The sequence below is a fragment of the Crassostrea angulata genome, chromosome 2, assembly GCF_025612915.1.
Source record: "Crassostrea angulata isolate pt1a10 chromosome 2, ASM2561291v2, whole genome shotgun sequence".
In the NCBI taxonomy this organism is placed as follows: Eukaryota; Metazoa; Mollusca; class Bivalvia; order Ostreida; family Ostreidae; genus Magallana; species Magallana angulata.
The window spans coordinates 19958427-19979389 of NC_069112.1; the positions used below are offsets into that span (position 1 = coordinate 19958427).

The following is a 20963-nucleotide window of genomic DNA, read 5'->3' on the forward strand; positions in this document are numbered from 1 at the left end:
TTGGAAGGATTCAAGTGTTGATAACAATGTCCTTTCAAATGTTTAAATGTTTCACATACTGAATTTCAGAAATAATATGAATGTTAAATAATCTAGATTAATCAGTGTTTAGTAATTAATTCGCATCATCTGTAATCGAGAAACAGTGATGTCCAGATTAAAAGGTTTTATTGTAAGAGAAAAACAAACCAACGGTCTGTAAACAGATAGATAAAACGTCATAAATGCGTATAAAGGGTTACACCTGTAAAATATATTAAAAGAACATACCGCTGTCGAATGAATTTTTAATACATAAAAAATATGCACCAGTAGAAATGACAAAGACTTATTCTTTAAAAATTTATTAATGACGGTCCAATAATTAAAATATAAGCCATCGAAATCTCCAATTAATGTAAAAAAAAATGTACATTCTTATTTCAAAACAATTCAATTGCATTCCTTTTCGTGATATTCTCTGATTTATAAGGTTTTTGCTACTTCTTCTGCCATGGCAACCAACGACGCGAATACCTCCTCGGAGTTTGGCACTATTTCCTCTGGAGGAAGGATGAAGCCAGACCTTTTCACCAGTGTAGCCGGTCGGAATTCATACGCGTACGCATACTTCACACCGGCTACCGCTTTCGCCCAATCATTAGCGGCTCCCGAAACTGGATCTGAAAAAAGGCAACAACAAAATACAGCAGATATACAATCGCCATCTTCGCTAGTCGAGCAAGGGTATTTGGTCCGCTCTGCTTCTCATTTTGGGGTGCAGAGTGGACCGTAAACCCTTGGCTAGCGAAGATGTACAATTGCAAAACTTTCGGGTCTTTCCAGCAGAGATCATAAAAATTACTTCAAACGTTTTATTATATGCGGATGTATATATTTCGAGCAAAATGGAATCGCTTCCAATCTATTTATGTATTGTCCAGGTTTAGTGTATATTTCTAAAAGTTATCATTGGATTTGAATGATTATGTCTTATGTATCGACTGGTTACACCTCTACGCTATGGTTGAGATATTGGACATTAATTTACTATTTGTTTATCAATTTTTCTCACAAAGAATCTCCGGTCCATTCCCCACGATGTATTCCGTGCCGTACACAGACGTCAAAGCGTCGGCAGCAATAACGGCTACGTCATACTGAAATATAACAAGAGGCCCAGGGGCCACATCGCTCACCTGAGCAACAATTGCCTTAATTCTGATCAAATTAGCATTACAGTATCAAAATATCTTGACAACTAAGTACAGTAGATCTTGCTAAAAAAATAGAAAATCTGTCAATTTTTATCCACCTCTTTTTTTGGGTAAATACCAAGCCCCTTTTGTTGTTGTACCTGTAAGAAGATTTTTCTCTATTCCAATTTACCCCCCCCCCTCCATTTCGTGGCCCCCCTTTTCTCTAGGGAATCATGGTTTCATCAAACTTAAATCTGCATAACCTGTGCTTTCACACTAAGTACTGAGTTTTGGACCGAAAACTTTCCCAGAATATTTTTAAAGATTTTTCTCTATATATTCCTATGTAAAAATTCAAACTGCCGTCACGGCCCAGCCCTATCACTAGGGACTGTGATTTTGCAAACTTGAATTTACACTATCCGAGGATGTCTCTACACAAGTTTGGGCTTTTCTGGCCAAATAGTCTTTAAAAAGAAGATATTAAAGATTTTCTCTATATATTCCTATGTAAAAATTCATCCCCCATTGTGGCCTCACCATACCCCATGACAATTATTTAAACAAACTTGAATCTTTACGATCTTGGGATGCTTCCACTTAAATTTGGGCTTTCCTGGCCTTATAGTTTTGAGAAGAAGATTTTTAAAGATTTTCTCTATATATAAAAATTTATCCCCCATTGTGGCCCCGCCCTACCCCCGGGGACCATGATTTGAACAAACTTGAGTCTACATTATCTGAGGATGGTTACAATTTGTGCTTTCTTGGCCATAAAGTTTTGAAAAGAAATTTTTTTAAAGATTTTCTCTATATATTCCTATATAAAAATTTATCCCCTAATTGTGGCCCCACCTTACCCCTGGGGACCATGATTTGAACAAACTTGAATCTACACTATCTGAGGATGCTTCCACTCAAATTTAAGCTTTTCTGGCCTTATAGTTTTTGAGAAGAAGATTTTTAAAAAAAATTTCGATATATTCCTATGTAAAACATGACCCCCCTCTTGTGGCCCCACCCTACCCCCGGGGACCATAATTTGAACAAACTTGAATCTACACTACCTGAGGATGCTTCCATTTTAATTTGAGCTTTTCTGGCCTGATAGTTTTTTAGAAGAAGATTTTTAAAGATTTTGTCTATATATTTCTATGTAAAACTTGATCCCCTAATTGTGGCCCCACCCTACCCCTGGGGACCATGATTTGAACAAACTTGAATCTACACTATCTGAGGATGCTTCCACTCAAATTTAAGCTTTTCTGACCTTATAGTTTTTGAGAAGAAGATTTTTAAAAAAAAAATTCTGTATATTCCTATGTAAAACATGACCCCCCTCTTGTGGCCCCACCCTACCCCCGGGGACCATAATTTGAACAAACTTGAATCTACACTACCTGAGGATGCTTCCATTTTAATTTGAGCTTTTCTGGCCTGATAGTTTTTTAGAAGAAGATTTTTAAAGATTTTGTCTATATATTTCTATGTAAAAATTTATCCCCTAATTGTGGCCCCACCCTACCCCTGGGGACCATGGTTTGAACAAACTTGAATCTACACTATCTGAGGATGCTTCCACTCAAATTTAAGCTTTTCTGACCTTATAGTTTTTGAGAAGAAGATTTTTAAAAAAAAATTCTGTATATTCCTATGTAAAACATGACCCCCCTCTTGTGGCCCCACCCTACCCCCGGGGACCATAATTTGAACAAACATGAATCTACACTACCTGAGGATGCTTCCATTTTAATTTGAGCTTTTCTGGCCTGATAGTTTTTTAGAAGAAGATTTTTAAAGATTGTGTCTATATATTTCTATGTAAAACTTGATCCCCTAATTGTGGCCCCACCCTAGCCCCGGAGACCATGATTTGAACAAACTTGAATCTACATTACCTGAGGATGCTTCCATTTTAATTTGAGCTTTTCTGGCCTGATAGTTTTTTAGAAGAAGATTTTTAAAGATTTTCTCTATATATTCCTATGTAAAACTTGATCCCCCCATTGTGGCCCCACCCTACCCCTGGGGACCATGATTTGAACAAACTTGAATCTACACTACCTGAGGAAGCTTCCACTTTGATTTGAGCTTCTCTGGCCTAATAATGTTTTAGAAGAAGATTTTTAAAGATTTTCTCTATATATTCCAATGTAAAACTTGATCCCCCCATTGAGGCCCCACCCTACCCCCGGGGACCATGATTTGAACAAACTTGAATCTACACTATCTGAGGAGGTTCCCATTTTAATTTGAGCTTTTCTGGCCTGATAGTTTTTTAGAAGAAGATTTTCAAGGATTTTGTCTATATATTTCTATGTAAAACTTGATCCCCCCATTGTGGCCCCTCCCTACCCCTGGGGACCATAATTTGAACAAACTTGAATCTACACTACCTGAGGATGCCGCCACACAAGTTTGAGCTTTTCAGGCCGAATAGTTTTTGAGAAGAAGATTTTTGAAAAATACCAACAAATTTTCAATAATTCTCAATTATCTCCCCTTTAAAGAGGGCGTGACCCTTCATTTGAACAAACTTGAATCCCCTTCACCTAGTGGTGCTTTGTGCCAAATTTGGATGAAATCTGCCCAGTGGTTCTTGAGAAGAAGATGAAAATGTGAAAAGTTTACAACGCCAACGCTGACAACGACGACAGACAACGGACAAATTGTGATCAGAAAAGCTCACTTGAGCCTTTGGCTCAGGTGAGCTAAAAATAATCGAATAGATACTTTATAACTTTAAAACATTAAAGGCCGTTTTAAGCACAATTAAGCCCACATGTATAATCATTAAACAAGTCTGGGAATCTAGCGTATGTACAGCCCCCTCAAAAAAAAGAACAATAACAAAAACCAAACAAACTAAAAACAAAACTAGGTGTCCAACACGTTTAGATTTATGAATTTTAAATCACATGACTCTAACAAAATTCTCTGCACAGCTTCTAATTTTTGTTAAAAAGGTCATATAAAATAATCATTGTATACACATAGGTTTTTTATGCTGAAAACTAAGATTTCAGGTATAAGTCTATGGCAACGAGTTGGATTTGTATGTGTTTTTTTTGGCTTGAATTTTTTACTAATTTTAAATTAAGGTATACCAATTAAAAGAAAGGGACGAAAATAAAACGAGGACGAATATAATACAGTGTCTACTGACCAGTTCCTGGTAGTCGGTCGGTAGGTCCGTGGTGTACCCCCACGGTACAAGCAGCAGCTGAGAGTATGAGTGCCAGGACAGGTAAATCTTGATACGACGCCCCTCAGCGATCACAGCGTCCCGGATGTTCTGTGTCTCCTTCTCCGAAAAAGGGGCGGGGCCAAGATAGACTTGACTGCACGGATCAAAACTTACGCCTTCATCTGTAGGAGTTAGAGAGCGGATATGAATAATTATTATACAATTATAGTGCTTTGCAGGTATATCTTTAGAGTTCTTAATTAATCGGTAATTTTGCGTGAATATGCACCATATGTACTAATAAATAAATAATCATTTTTTTTTAATTTTCATTCTCTTCACCTTTAAATACACAAACATGCATATAATTGTAAATGAAATATACATCAAACACACAAACGTATGATCTTAATTCCTTAACAAGTGTGAGAAAAATTAAATTATTAGAAAAAAGAATTCATGATGTGTAAAAACCTCTCTCTCTCTCTCTCTCTCTCTCTCTCTCTCTCTCTCTCTCTCTCTCTCTCTCTCTCTCTCTCTCTCCACCATACATACTCCCAAAGTCGATGTCAAAATTCCTGTTGCCGTCCACTCCCACACATTTTTTCCCCGGTCCGGGTTCCGCAGGGCGTCGATTTTTCCTCCACAGTCGGTCCTTTGTAAAAAAAAAAAAAAAAAAAAAGAAGAAAGAAACGTTACTGAATACAGGTTTACTTTTCAGGAGCGTAATTTTGGCCTTTCTATACATGCAAACGGTTTCACTCCTCTTAAATTCGCAGAAATATGTTATAAGAGAATAGAAGACAGCTTTGGCTTGATCAAGTGAATTTCTAAACGAGACAATTATAAAAAAAAAAGTGCGCTAATTGCTTGGTGGGTGAGGGTTGGGGTCCGACAAATTCTGCACTCGCTAACTATAATTATGTTAACTTAACAGTTTTCAAACAATGATCGAGTGTACTTACATAGACATCACTTACAACATATCATTAAATTCTTGAAAGATACAAGATATGATAAGGGGAGTCATGATTTGAAAAAAAGAAAACAACACCAAAAAAAACCTGAATCTATACTTACTTAGGGTGCTTTCATATAAGTTACACATTTTCTGACCAAATGTTTATGTAAAGAGGAAGTGCATATTGTGACACCGGAGTTTTAACTTTATAAAAAAAAATCAATTCATGAGGATGCTTCCGCACAAATTTCAGTTTTTCTTGTAAAAGAATTAAGAAGAAGAAAAAATTCCTTCATTTTCACAAATTTTAAGTTTAAATAAGCCCAATGCTTTAATGTTTTAGAAACGTTCAGCTGTGTTTTGTTTTTCTATTTATATTAGGTTATCTTTACACAAGTATCATTTCAAGTTAGCATCGTAAACTCAACACAATTCGACATTTTGTTGAAATGAATTTATTTTCAACTTTCACTTTTTTTTCCAGAAGGCGTACCCTACTTTGTCATCCATCCATATACATAAGCACGTGGGATTTGAACTAAAAAATAACAACCAACCGTTTTTTAGTATTGTTATCATTTTCCGTTTTGCCAAAGCTCGAAAGATGTCTGACAAAATCACAGCGAACAGCAATTATAGCGAATTTCCAACTCGCATTCAATTCCTTAATTTTTCCGGCTTATGTAACCTTACGGAGATGCTGCAAGACTGCTTGCACAATTTTTAGAAACAGACAAGTGTAAAGAAAGAATCCAATAGTTTTCAATTTGGCAACACCGCAGGTTCTCTTGACTCCTTGTCGATTTGATGTGTTCCAGAAATGCGGACCTAGCGACGCATTCGTTTACCAATATCTCGCTTCTGGAAACCCCCAGTCATGCGCTTCTGGAGCGCAATTGCTTAACCTTAGGATTTTTCACCTACAGCTGCAGGTTCTCAAGTTTGAATACAAACTTGAGGGACTTTTGCCAATTGAAAGTTTCTTTTAGATTCTTCGCTGAAATCTTAACTTTTTTGTCGTTTTCAAGGCAAATGCATGTTAAAATTCCATATATTAATGAAAGTGACATGTTTGGATCCAGTATAGTTTTTCGGTGGGGTCCGAAAGATAATTTGGTTCGGCACGTAGCATTGTTTATGACGGGGACCAGACTCATCCAAAGAATCATTACGAGCAAAGAACAAAACAAAACAAATAAAAAAAGATGCTAGGTGTCTAGGTACTCAGTGAATTTAACGAAACTTTGAATTGACTTACCCGCTCATGGCTGAAGACGTATCCATCGGGGTTAACGGTCGGAACTATGTGAATGTCCCACGTGTTCATCAATGACGTCACCTTCTCGTCTACATTATACTCTTCCAGCAACTGTGTATCAAAAAAGTTGCTGTAATTTCAATTGAGCATTAAAATTAATATTTTCTTTTTTGAAAAACTGTACTTTCTTAACTAGAAAGATATGTGTGCGCACACATAGTGAGTGATGTGCGTATTTTTTAAAACACTATATCAAATTGTTAAATAAAGCTAATGTATAAAATCACTCAAACAAAGATAATTTTTTAAAATCTACAACGGTTTGATTTTTTTATAAGATTTGAGAGAGTCCATAAAAGAAAAGAATTGATTTTTAAACGATCTAATCGCGATAATCTTACACGTGTTGTTTGGTGATTGTGATTGTGCGCGATACAACGTAGTACGTCATTTCAGAGATTAATTTTAACTTTTTGATATCGAGTATCAACGAAATGAATCTTGAAATAAAACTTTTTAAAACTTTATATAATAATTGCCGCACAGCCCAATCACTCAAAATGATAAATTGACTTGATTAATAACAGTTTTTAGGCATGATCTAAAATAGCGAATGCTTGTAAGTTTGAATTTTGGACTCTTTTATTTATCATTATTTATAGAGACACTTTGGCGGCATTTTGACGACGTCATGGATTATTACCTTGTTTATGATGTAAACAGCTGTGGCGGGAACGATCCACTCCCGGGCGTGAATTCCCCCTTCTATCCAGATGACCGGCTTTGGGGTCCCCATGCTGTTTTCCTTTCCTAGCTTTAATATTAAAAATGTTATGTTAAATTTATTATCTACACGTAAAAACAATCACCTGGTAAATTTTGTCCTTATTAAGCAAAGTATACCCAATCTTCGCCATCCAGGTGTCCGATTCGTAACTCTTATTTACTCGGAAAGATGACAATTACCAAACATAAATTTTAAAAAAAAATTATCATTGTGTTTTTCTTTAAATATTGACAACAATAATGTGAACTGATGAGATGACAAATGGTTTTACAATCATGATAAATAAATATTTAGCCATGAAAAATATTCCACCGCGCAAAAAAACCCTCCAAATCTTCGTAGACTGTAGTGTTTGAAAATTTGTATTTTTTTTTCTAAACGGCAGTAGAAGGCAAGCGATAAAGCATCTTCGCTACCGAAGGGTTTAGTGGAGTAGATCGTCAATCTTTGGCTAGCGAAGATGGCGATAAAGCAAAAGCAGGTACATTAGTACTTAGTACCTTCATCATCTTGGTTTCACGACCCTCCCAAGTCAGACCAATGGACTCCACGGTCGCCAGGTCTGGGTAGGACATAGCCATCTGTGACATCCAGGCATTGATCTGTAGAATGATAATTACAATTGTAAATCCAACTACACGGAATTTAATTTCATGATGCATCGATTCATGGGAATTGTTGGTAGTCCTTCCTTACTAGTTAAAATCCTTATAGAAAATAATTATTGCATGTAGAAAGCCAGGCATCAATCTGTAGATAATAACAATTGTAAATCCTACTACTGTCAATTTAAATTCACGTCGGCTTGATTCGTGGCATTCGTACCATAGCCCTCTACTAATTTACATCCTTTAAGAAAATTTCGAAAGACTTATCTTTCTTACTGCATTGGAAGCCACGGAATTACATCCCCACAACTAAGCAAAAGGGAAAAAACCATTATCCACGAGAATTGACCCAAATATTTAAGTATGTACCGTATAAATACACCTTATTTATATTATTATGTACAAGTTACATCAACATCAATAACTTCAACTGGGCAGGGGTAATAATCCTTAATGCAATCTAAATTTGAAAAATACAATGTACTTGCAAATATTTTCTATTAGCTTAACCAACTTTCAACGTCCTGTTTTTGATAAAAAAAAAATATGACTATGTTTGAAAATTGAACCCCCAAAATTTAATTGATTTTACAGTTAGCATAAATTGTTATAAACTTCGTGGAATTTTAACTTCTGTATAAAAGTCAATCAGCACATCAAAGTATCATTGCATTGATAGTCACGTGATATGTGTCCTGTTCCCCCCTAAAAAAAGATATTTTCGGTTTGTATAGATGGTCCATAACTCTAGACCAATTGCTTGAGAGGACTCAAACCAACATCCGTAATTAGTACCTGGTCATAAGTAGCGTAGTTTCCGACCACTGTGTCGCCTCCCTCCTCTGCCGTGGTTTTCATTGCAGCTTTCTCATCATCAATGTTCCTAAAACAATGCCAAAGAAAGGAGACAATGAAACGTTTGAGTGTATATGTATGTGAACTGTTAAAGAGGTTTCACTCTGTCTCCATGCACCGTTAGATCCATTTTAACAAGACTTTGTGTAGGATGTAACTCTTATTTCTTGCTTCAGAACAAGTTGTAATGACGCTTGTTTTGAGTGAAATATGCATTGATTGTGTAGCATATAAGCCAGACAAATCTTTTTTGATTTCCAAGAGCCATGGTCGAGTTGCCAGCAATGAAATATATACAGGCCTACGTCACATTGCTGTTTGATACAACTACAAAAAGACCAAGCTCTTGGTAAAATAGTTCCATTAATATTTTCGAACACCATCATGAAAAAAAATTGATTATATTTAACAATTTCTTGTTTGTTATTGATTTCGTTAAATTAATACAATTTTGATCTGGATGAAGATTTGTCAACGCAAATGAAAAGAGTGCTTGTAACAGTATAGGGTGAACGATTCACACGGCGCAAAAACAAAGTTCGAAAATATGAATGCACTTACTTCTGTAGGTTGTTACTTAGGATGTTGTGATGGATTTTGGCATCTGTGACTTTCTTCATGAAATCCCCGAACTTTTCGCTTTGCACGTAGACGTCAACCTGTGCATTCTTTTTGGGCGTTGTCCAGAAATCTACCTAAATGTATTTTAAAAATCATAATGGATCATATCATAATCCTAACTTAACATATAATAAAAAATCATGCAATAAAGAGCAATAATCTAAATCCAAACGGGATATGAACTTGGGTTACACTGTAATAATGTGATCTAATCTTGCAAAGCCAATCTCTGAGCTCGTCTACCCTTAAAAATTTGAAAACAAAAACCGACCTATACCCGTGTTAATATTCCTCTTTATGACATGATTATGATATTATGACATGGGAAGTTTATTCAATACATCTCATTGTATGCATTGTAGGTATGGTAAAACTTTTCTTAAATAGTTTAATAAAAACCAATGCTTCTGAGTCAATCTCACATTTTCTGTCGTCTGCATCTGCTGTAGGAGGGTCACCTGTTCATCAGTATTTGGTATCAGTTGTACCAGCTTGTCACTGAAAAAAAATTCAACAATGATATATGAAAATATTTTTACCAATGATTTTAACATGTCATTTGAAGGATTTAAGGCTTTATTAAACGCTAAATATATAATGTCATATAAAAACCAAGCACGAAGCATCGGGGCTGGAGAGTGTGGGTATGCAAAGGGGAAAAGAAGGGGGGGGGGGTGCACCCCTACTTTTTTAGCAGCTATTTTATTTAATTAGCATATTATTACTTATTAGGTTAGTTACTGACTCACTACGGAAATTTGTTTTCCCTTGGACTGAAATGTAACATTTTCATTGGTTTAAACATAGCACGTGATTGCCTCATATATCTATATTTGTTCTGTGAGAAATAATATTAGGCGATATGGCTGTCATTGGTCGACGCTTCGCTTACTCATTTCAACATTTCATAGTATTTTATACATAAACTGCATCCCGTAAGTTATTAAAGTATTTGGAGTAGTTGCCCTTTGAAATTCTTTTAAAATTAGAGTAGTTGCCCTTAGAATATTTACATCACATTGTTTTGTCTGGAGCAGAACAAAATGGCAGCTTCGAAATTTGCTCAAATCTCTGCAGAGGAAAGGGTGAAAACATTTAAAATTGAATAGCAACAAAACATTGTAAGTAACATGGGTCAAGCAAAGACTTTGAAAACGTATTTGAAAGGTGGGATTGAAAATTTTGAAGAGTTTAAATGAGTTAAATTGGACGATATGTAAGGCATCTTGTACATGGCTTTGCGTAGATCATCGCTATTTGTGAATAGATATGTCGCTTGAAAGTCCTCGAGAAAACAAAACACTTATTAGGTTAGTTACTGACTCACTACGGAAATATATTGGGTTGATCAATTTCATAGAAGGTTCGGCTTCGCCTCGCCATCTATGAGATTGATCAACCCAATATATTTCCGTAGTGAGTCAGTAACTAACCTAATAAGTAATAATATTGGGTTGATCAATCTCATAGATGGCGAGGCGAAGCCGAGCCGTCTATGAGATTGATCAACCCAATATATTTCCGAAGTGAGTCAGTAACTAACCTAATAAGTGTTTTGTTTTCTCGAGGATTATCAGGCGACACATTTATTAACAAATAGCGATGATCTACGCAAAGCCATGTACAAGATGCCTAACATCTCGTCCAATTTAACTCATTTAAACTCTTCAGAATTTTCAATCTCACCTTTCAAATTTTCTTTAAAAATCTTTGCTTCACCCATGTTTACTTACAATGTTTTGTTGTTATTCAATTTTAAATGTGTTCTCCCTTTCCTCTGCAGAGATTTGAGCAAATTTCGACGCTGTCATTTTGTTCTGCTCCAGACAAAACAATGTGACGTCAATATTCTAAGGGCAACTACTCTAATTTTAAAGAATTTCAAAGGGCAACTACTCCAAATACTTTAAGAACTTACGGCATGCGGTTTATGTACAGACCCTGAAACGTGCTACTACACCAGTTGCACGGTTCGGTTCGTTACGCTTTATGAACGGTACGGTTCGCTTTGTGAACGGTACGGTTCGTTTTGTGAACGGTACGGTTCGCTTTGTGAACGGTACGGTACGCTTTGTGAACGGAACGGTTCGCTTCTTGCACGGTACGCTTTGCTGAAAATAGCTGCACGCTTTGTGAACGGTTTGCGCGCTTTATTAATGAGGTAGGCGTGGCCTGAACGCTTTGATTTTTCTCCATATAATTTTGTTTAGTTTTTGCCCGATCTACTTCAGCGAGGTGGTAACTATGACAAGAATTTTTCTTTTTTTATATGATATATTACAAAAGAATTTCAATCGATCTATTTAAAATCAGAACGTCCATCCGTTCCCCCGTTTTTGATACGTTGCGTGAACCGTGTACTCAGTGACAACTGGGAAGCGGGGGTAATTTTAATTTTGATCAGTCTGTTAGTATTAGTATTTAATTTAGATTAATGTAATCATTCAGATAGATTAAAAGAACTGTTTGACTTTAATCCGATATATTTTTGTTAATTTAGCGAGCCTTCGATAATTTTACAAAGCATCTTGAGTTTTTATTTCTATACATGTACTTGAGTTGAAGTCATTAAATACTTCTAATCCATTTAAAATTGCTATAACAAATTGCCCCGACTTTATTCCGATATTTTTTTAGCTAAGTTTCCTTTATCGTTGTCTTGATTCTCGGCTAGTTTTTATTATTCATAATTCGTATGATCATTCTTTATTGCGTACTACTGTAGTATTATTGCCGATCGCCGATTGCCTTAGTGAATAGACGATGTAAAATTAATGGATAGATAAGAAATCTTGAAATCAACTGTTATATAATTTTTTGACACGAATTTTTATTCATTTAAATATTAATTCTATGATTTTCTGCACTTGTTTGTATACATAGATCATACCTACATCTAACCCGTCATCGCCTCTCTTATCTGAACTAAGATCGCGTGTATAGTCAAAATATGACAATTAGTTTTTGTTTTTCCGTTAAACTATACATGTTCATGTCTGTTCACTGTATGCATGCGATTTAGCTGACGTTTTACAAATGCTGACTAACCTGTTTATATTTTATTTACCTTTTTACACACATACTTGTTGTAAACAGGACACGAAAAAATACCCGGTAATCAACAAATGAATGTTAAAAGTTATAAATATATAAGAATTTACCTAGTAACAAAAATAATACGACAGCGAGGGAAAACGACTCTGATCGCCAGTACATGAATTATAATCATGAAATCGGACAGAAATTATTGTTGAATAATTTAAAATAGAAACACTCTTTTCAATAGGGATATAAGAAAACATAAAACAAAAACGTTTCATTCGATACTTTTCTTCTAGCCATATAGGAGGAGCCAAGTAGCACGCGGCGCGTGGCGTGATCTGTACTGTTATACTTAAACTGATTGACAGGCGAAGCACGTGGAGTCCTGAGATAAAATCCCGCTCAAATGACCAACTATAGAAACCTAAAGCGAAATTTTAAATAATAAAGTTCAGTGATAATATTTTAATTTAAGTATTATAATCAACACACAAGTTCTCTCTCTCTCTCTCTCTCTCTCTCTCTCTCTCTCTCTCTCTCTCTCTCTCTCTCTCTCTCTCTCTCTCTCTCTGAGGGTGTATGTGATTGTGTGCAAACCATTTGGAATCATTAGATTTTTATTTGTATGAATTGAATTCATTTATTTAAGACTCATGGTTTTCACAACGATTTGAACACAATGACTAAAAGTTTGTACAGCGGACGATGTACATATAGTTTGATCTCGACGGTTAAAATTTCGAAGCTATTTCACATCACACATATAAGATTGAAAATAAATTTTAAAAGAGCTGTGTTTGTGCTTACATGTACTTGTTATCTCATTCAACTATTTATGACTTATTTAATCATTTTCTTTGGTACATTAATGTACCCGGTAAATGATATTTTTATCGCAAGTTAATATGTGAAATTCCCGCATGTATAGAGTCGCTGAATTGTTCCACGGATCAACGCGCCGATATAGTCTTTCGTGTAGTTGTTTGTGTCCATTTCTACAGACGGTTCTTTTGTTTTTTAGAGATTAAGAAAAGCCATGAAACTAACAAAGTAGAAGTAAGATATATTCAGACTATACACACGACAGATTGTGATGAGTAACCTAACAGGTGCCCGTGGAAAGGTGTGAATACCGGCATCTCGTGTACACCTATTTAAGCGTCCAAATATACAGAGTTAGTTGTAAAGTACAATAACTGCTAAAAACCAAAGAAAGACAATAACACCTGTTGTGTATAGAACCAAAGATCAGCTTCTGTACACGTGTTTCGCACGAGTGATTTTTGTTCATGTGAAATCACGACGCCATTACCAGCTATGCGGGAAATAAAGTTGAAAGTTATTTTATCAGCTGTTTATGGAATACGTGTACTTTTTTCCCCGTTCAATGCTTGCATTTAATGCATTAAGATTTTCTACATGTATTTATTTACAATTCATCATACATGTAAGAGTGATTTTTTGTTTATTTATTGGTACATAAATAGCTCAAGAACAAATCACTCGAGTCACCGGTAATATGTGGTTGTCATTTACATTTTCTGGTTCTGCGTAACTTAGGTCGACATTTTTTTTTAATTTAAAAAGGATATAAAATTATATATAGATATATTTCAACCTTGTTTAGCCATAGTGTATATATATATTTCTAAACAAACGCTACTTTTCTAACGTTTCGGGTAACGAGATCTCTCTCTCTCTCTCTCTCTCTCCCCCCCTCCCCCCCCCCCCCCCCGAGAATCACTTAAAGCTATGTTAAGTCCAGTATGTACCCAATGTTTCAAACATTTCATAAAAATAATCAAAATAGTATAACCACGGATTGTGTGAACGTTAATAGTTTACAATGTTTAACAGTTTAAGAAATCGGCGATGCAAGTTTTGTCGAAAAACAAAGAAATGGTTACGGTCTAAGAAAGGAAATATTTTTGTGACTGTTTAAATAAGAATAACAGTTTTAAATCTTAGTATGTGTTATCTAATCCCGTATAAAAAATCTAGCAAAATATTGAACTTATCTGGTCAGCGATAATCTCCGTCCGTATTCATCGAAAGACATTAGGTCAATAAGCCATATATGGAAGTTGCACGCTTATTGCACGGTACGGTACGCTTTTTTGTCCGTCTGGAGGCGGGTCTTGCATAAATTATCTTGCACGCTTTTTGCACGGTACGGTTCGCTTTGTGAACGGTACGGTTCGCTTTGTGAACGGTACGGTTCGTTTTGTGAACGGTACGGTACGCTTTGTGAACGGTACGTTTCGTTTTGTGAACGGTACGGTTCGTTTCTTGCACGGAACGGTACGGTTCGTTTTAGAGGTGTAGTAGCACGTTTCAGGGTCTGTATTAAATACTATGAAATGTCGAAATGAGTAAGCGAAGGGTCGACCAATGACGGCCATATTGCCTTATATTATTTCTCACAGAACAAATATAGAGATATATGAGGCAATCACGTGCTATGTTTAAACCAATGAAAGTGTGACATTTCAGTCCAAGGGAAAACAAATAAAAATGGAACCCCCTTTCCAAAACGATGCTTCATGCCCGGAAATCATTAAATAAAGAAATGAGTGGCCGAAGTGCTACCTAAAAGGAATCGAAGTATTGAAAGTAATGTACTAGAGTTTCTTAGACGTGCAGTTCAACACATTAATGAAGCATTTATGAAAACCAACTTTTTAAATTCTTATTTTATTTCAATTTTGAACTTTGAAGAAATAATTTTTAATTATGAAGGATTTATTCTTATGAAGCCTTTTTAAGTCTGTTATTCTGATAATGTATGCATTTCCTCTCTGTATATTTTTGCATAACTTGGTTACAAATTGGTTGATCAAAAAGGAAACTTCATCGAATTGACCTACAAGATGGTCGCCAAAGGAAAAAAACTCTAAGTAAAGATATACATGCGCGGATCAAGATTGGGGAGGGAGGTCGGGGGGGGGGGGGGGGTTCTTTTGCTTCCAAATATCTGTGCGCCTTGTGTTAAAATCTTTTTTAAGATTTCAAGCAATTCCTCAGTATTTGGGAGCCACATCTTGGTGCAATCGATTGAAAAGTTAAACAAGAGGCCCATGGGCCACATCGCTCACCTGAGGAACAATAGGTATGATAAAGTCAGCTTAATGGAGTCATAATACAATCTGGACAATGTACATTAATACATGTAGATCCTGTATAAATAAAATCCATTTTTCCCCCTTGGAACTCGGATAGCCCTGATTGCTGAAAATATTTACAAGAGCAGACTTTAATCACCGCTCCTGCACATATATAGGGACTCGACATTATGCAGGCAGGGATGACCGCACACCTACGCAACTCAACAGGTACCAACGTTAATGCAAGCAGAGATAACGCAAGCAGGGATGACCTCACACTTGCGCCAACAGCTCAACCTAACGCAGGGAGTGCCGCACACTTGCACTAGAAAGGCCAGAACACCAGCAGGGATGACCATACACTACTGCTCCGCCGCAACCACCACCAATACAAGCAGGTATGACCGCACACTTGTATCAATGCGATACAGGGCAGAAATGACCGCACATTCTGTATCGTTGGTTAGAAAAACACGAAGACTAGAAAGAGCAGGGATGTCAACACCCTCAATCTCTCCGTACCTGTTCAAGTTTAACCCCAAACAGTCACTCGTTGCAATGCAATAGACACTGTCCCTATATATGTGCCAGCCTAAAATAATTCATAGTATAAATTGGAAATCAAAAATAAACAAACTAATCCAGCCTAACCCAAAACTACTTATGCAGAACAACTTATATACATTGAATATTTATTATTGTATAAAAATAATCATCACATTAATTGGTTAACAGTGGATTCATTAATTAAAATAATCAAGAATCAATAAATCAAGGGCAATAACCCAAAACAGTAATACAAAAAGATTCTAATGAAAAAATAGCTGCCTGCTTCAATTTATAGTCATATCACATGTTGAGTATTGCAGTTCTCAAAAAGATCCTTTACAATTGTTTATATATGGGATATTTAGCTACATCAAACTCTGAACCTTCTTGTGAGGCCGAAGAATTGTCCTGGAGCCAAAGTCTTAACAATTAAAAAGAATCATCTTGCTGATTAGTTTCTGAGAAGAAGATTTCTAAAGATTTACTCTTTATTCCTATGTAAAACTTTAACACCCCCCCCCCCCATGTGGCCTCACCCTACCCCAAGGGGTCATGATTTTCACAACTTTGAATCTACACTATCTGAGTATACTTCCCACAAGTTTCAGCTTTCCTGGCTGATTAGTTTCTGAGAAGAAGATTTTTAAAAATTTACTCTATATATTCCTATGTAAAACTTTGACCCCCCATTGTGGCCCCAACCTAACCCCAGGGGTTATGATTTTCACAACTTTGAATCTCCACTACCTGAGGATGCTTCCACACAAGTTTCAGCTTTCCTGGCTGATTAGTTTCTGAGAAGAAGATTTTTAAAGATTTATTCTATATATTCCTATGTAAAACTTCGACCCCCCATTGTGGCCCCAACCTACCCCTGGGGGGTCATGATTTTCACAACTTTGAATCTACACTACCTGAGGATGCTTCCACACAAGTTTCAGCTTTCCTGGCTGATTAGTTTCTGAGAAGAAGATTTTTAAAGATTTACTCTATATATTCCTATGTAAAAGTTCGACCCCCCATTGTGGCCCCAACCTAACCCCAGGGGTTATGATTTTCACAACTTTGAATTTACACTACCTGAGGATGCTTCCACACAAGTTTCAGCTTTTCTGGCTGTTTAGTTACTGAAAAGAAGATTTTTAAAGATTTACTCTATATATTCCTATGTAAAACTTTGACCCCCCATTGTGGCCCCAACCTAACCCCAGGGGTTATGATTTTCACAACTTTGAATCTATACTACCTGAGGATGCTTCCACACAAGTTTCAGCTTTCCTGGCTGATTAGTTTCTGAGAAGAAGATTTTTAAAGATTTATTCTATATATTCCTATGTAAAACTTCAACCCCCCATTGTGGCCCCACCCTACCCCTGGGGGTCATGATTTTCACAACTTTGAATCTACACTACCTGAGGATGCTTCCACACAAGTTTCAGTTTTCCTGGCTGTTATTTTCTGAGAAGAAGATTTTTAAAGATTTACTCTATATATTCCTATGTAAAAGTTCGACCCCCCATTGTGGCCCCAACCTAACCCCAGGGGTTATGATTTTCACAACTTTGAATCTACACTACCTGAGGATGCTTCCACACAAGTTTCAGCTTTTCTGGCTGTTTAGTTTCTGAGAAGAAGATTTTTATAAATTTACTCTATATATTCCTATGTAAAACTTCGACCCCCCATTGTGGCCCCACCCTACCCCCAGGGGTCATGATTTTCACAACTTTGAATCTACACTACCTGAGGATGCTTCCACACAAGTTTCAGCTTTTCTGGCTGTTTAGTTTCTGAGAAGAAGATTTTTATAAATTTACTCTATATATTCCTATGTAAAACTTTGACCCCCCATTGTGGCCCCACCCTACCCCCAGGGGTCATGATTTTCACAACTTTGAATCTACACTACCTGAGGATGCTTCCACACAAGTTTCAGCTTTTCTGGCTGTTTAGTTTCTGAGAAGAAGATTTTTAAAGATTTACTCTATATATTCCTATGTAAAACTTCGACCCCCCATTTTGGCCCTATCCTACCCCCGGGGGTCATGAATTTCACAACTTTGAATCTACACTACCCGAGGATGCTTCCACACTAGTTTCAGCTTTCCTGGCTTTCTGGTTCTTGAGAAGAAGATTTTTGAAAATTTCTCGAAATTTTTCATTAATTTCTAATTATCTCCCCTTGAAAACGGGTGTGGCCCTTAATTTTCACAACTTTGAATCCCCTTTGCCTAAGGATGATTTGTGCCAAGTTTGGTTGAAATTGGCCAAGTAGTTCTTGAGAAGATGTTGAAAATGTGAAAAGTTTACGGACAGACGGACAGACGGACAGACGGACAGACGGACGGACAGACGGACGACAGACAAAATGTGATCAGAATAGCTCACTTGAGCTTTCAGCTCAGGTGAGCTAAAAAATATATTTTTTTTTCAAATACATGTAGCAAGTGTTACAAATCCCTACACTGTGAAAGCTGTTGTGAGAAATTGTTTGTATTTTACTCAAAGATGGAATGGAACAGAGACATAACTCTCAATAAATACGTCAGCAGTCGGTGACCGTTTACTCAACGCTTCATGCGTAGGTGGTTACATTGGTTATTGTCATAGCTCGATATGATAATTCTATATACATGTAACGCGTCATCTGATTGGTCTAGAGAGGGGCGTTAAACGTCTCCCGGGAAACGAATATCGTGTCTTACCTCTTGGGAAGTCTCTTAATTTTTCATTCCAAATTTATTAAAAAGCCAATATGATATAATCACAAATATTTAATCATTTCAAAACTCTTTTTTTTTTTTTTTTTTTACAAAAATCAGTTTTGCTACATTTAATTCGGTATAATAAAACTTTTTTTGCATGAGTGTTCGGAATACATGAAGATGTAATCCCCTAAGAAATCATGTTTCCCGAGGGTTTGAATATTCATGCAATAATTGAATAAAGATCAATAAGTGAACATAATTCTAGAGAAATTAAAATTAATGTGCATACACAGTTAGTATTTAATCATGATAAAATTTATTGTAAAAAAACTCGTTTAATTTTTTTTTAAATCCATTCCATTGAACATTCGATTTTATCAAAGGTAAAACAGATTCATCAGAAAGGCAATTTATTCAATGATTCAAAATGTGAAATCAATACTTTACATTGGAACGGAATGGCACTAAGGTTGTTGCATAATGATACTTTTTTTTCATTTTGTAAATCAATTTAAAAAAATGAAAAAAAAGATGAAAAGAACCGATTACCTTGAAAATCACACATTTTGATTTTCCACAAAAAAATTAATAAGAGATAAGTTTCATTGGAGAATACATACATAAAAAATTGTGCGTTGTTTGAGCGGCTGTTTTTTTTTCGATTAAATACGTATATGTATCGACGTTTGCTTCAAATACTACTATTTTCACTATAAACAGCAACAACATTGTGGGTTTTTTTTTAAAATGTGAAATATTTAGATGATAAAAGTAATTTTTTTAATGAATTTGAGCGGCAGTTTTGGTTTACAAAATAACGTTATTCTTTTTCAATATTATGTTATTCATTACTACAAAAATATATTTGCACCTTTGTAGTTTATATCTTTTTAGCAAGGTTTTATTATAGATGATCTGACTAAACAAAAACTAAAATTTGGTTTTTGTTTAAACTCTATTGTGCAGATATACATGTATTGGACTTTCCTATGATGAGATAATAATGGTTCTGGTTAGAAAGCTGGATGGTCAACTTTTTTTTTTTACAGATTTACCTAAAATTTTAAGATATAGTTTGTTTTGCTATAAACTATTCTTATGTGAAGAAAAAATCCGCATATTCTACCTTTAAGTTTGGGTATTTTTTATATTTTGAAACTTTAAAATATGGTTAGTTTTGATATAAACTATTCTTAAGGGAAGAAAAAATCCGTATATTTTACCTTTGAGTTTGGGTATTTTTTTATATTTTGAAATAGAGCTCTTGTTTGGAAGAAGATCAAAATCGTCTGAAGATAGCCACGGCCATATATCTTTCTTAATTTAAATTGCATTGAAAATAATCGCAAAGCCAATAATAACTTTTTCGGCAACAATTAAACTCATTTTTATTAGTACGTTCATGTGCAATCTACATCAATTAATACCAAAAAATTGAGGATAATTTTAGAGGACAAAAATTCAAACATAAAATCAAAATTAAAAAAATTGACAAATGACCAAAAAAATCACATCAAAATCAAGAAAATAAAACAATAATGAAAATAGAGATAACATACTTGAAATAACTCTTTTGTGACTCTTGATCTGCTATTGCGGCGTAGAAAAGAGCCAAGGGGACGAAACTCTGCAAGACTTTCCTCCCCATCCTTCAAGGTGTCTGTCTACCTTCACTGTGGTAAGCTGTCGATTTAATCAACTTATATATGCATTTTAAATAACTGACGCATATTTCTCCAGATGAATATCGTCTTAAAATACTCAAATAATAACTAATCTGCTGGAAATATCAATAAGCACACTACTTAGAAAATAACCTCATCATGCCTTAAGGGTGTCTCTGTCTGTCTGTCTGTCTTACTCACTCTCTCTCTCTCTTTTTCATTCTTACTCTGTTATTTTTTATTTTTTTCATTTTTTATGTCTGTAATCGGCTATTCAAACTTAATTACATGCAGGGCTCACAAAAAATACTGCTTGTCGGAATTTTTTTAATATGAAATAAGGTAATTATCAATTCATAACATTAAGGAGTCGCAATAATCAAATCATAACCCATCAGACCAACCTTAAAATATTAGGCATGGTTCCTAGCAATAAACATA

General features: G+C 35.6%; 1 protein-coding gene across 1 annotated transcript; it reads right to left on the reverse strand.

The window, feature by feature from the left end:
* Nucleotides 1-328: 328 nt before the first annotated feature.
* LOC128173432 (carboxypeptidase B-like) lies at nucleotides 329-20525 on the reverse strand. Its single transcript, XM_052839118.1, has 11 exons — nucleotides 20418-20525; nucleotides 9878-9953; nucleotides 9396-9529; nucleotides 8775-8862; nucleotides 7872-7973; nucleotides 7288-7398; nucleotides 6585-6695; nucleotides 4921-5020; nucleotides 4345-4547; nucleotides 1055-1139; nucleotides 329-662 (listed from the first exon to the last, which is right to left on the reverse strand). Exons 1-11 carry the CDS (start codon nucleotides 20504-20506, stop codon nucleotides 466-468), a joined length of 1296 nt encoding a protein of 431 aa, XP_052695078.1. The 5' UTR covers nucleotides 20507-20525; the 3' UTR covers nucleotides 329-465.
* Between the last annotated feature and the right edge of the window lie 438 nt (nucleotides 20526-20963).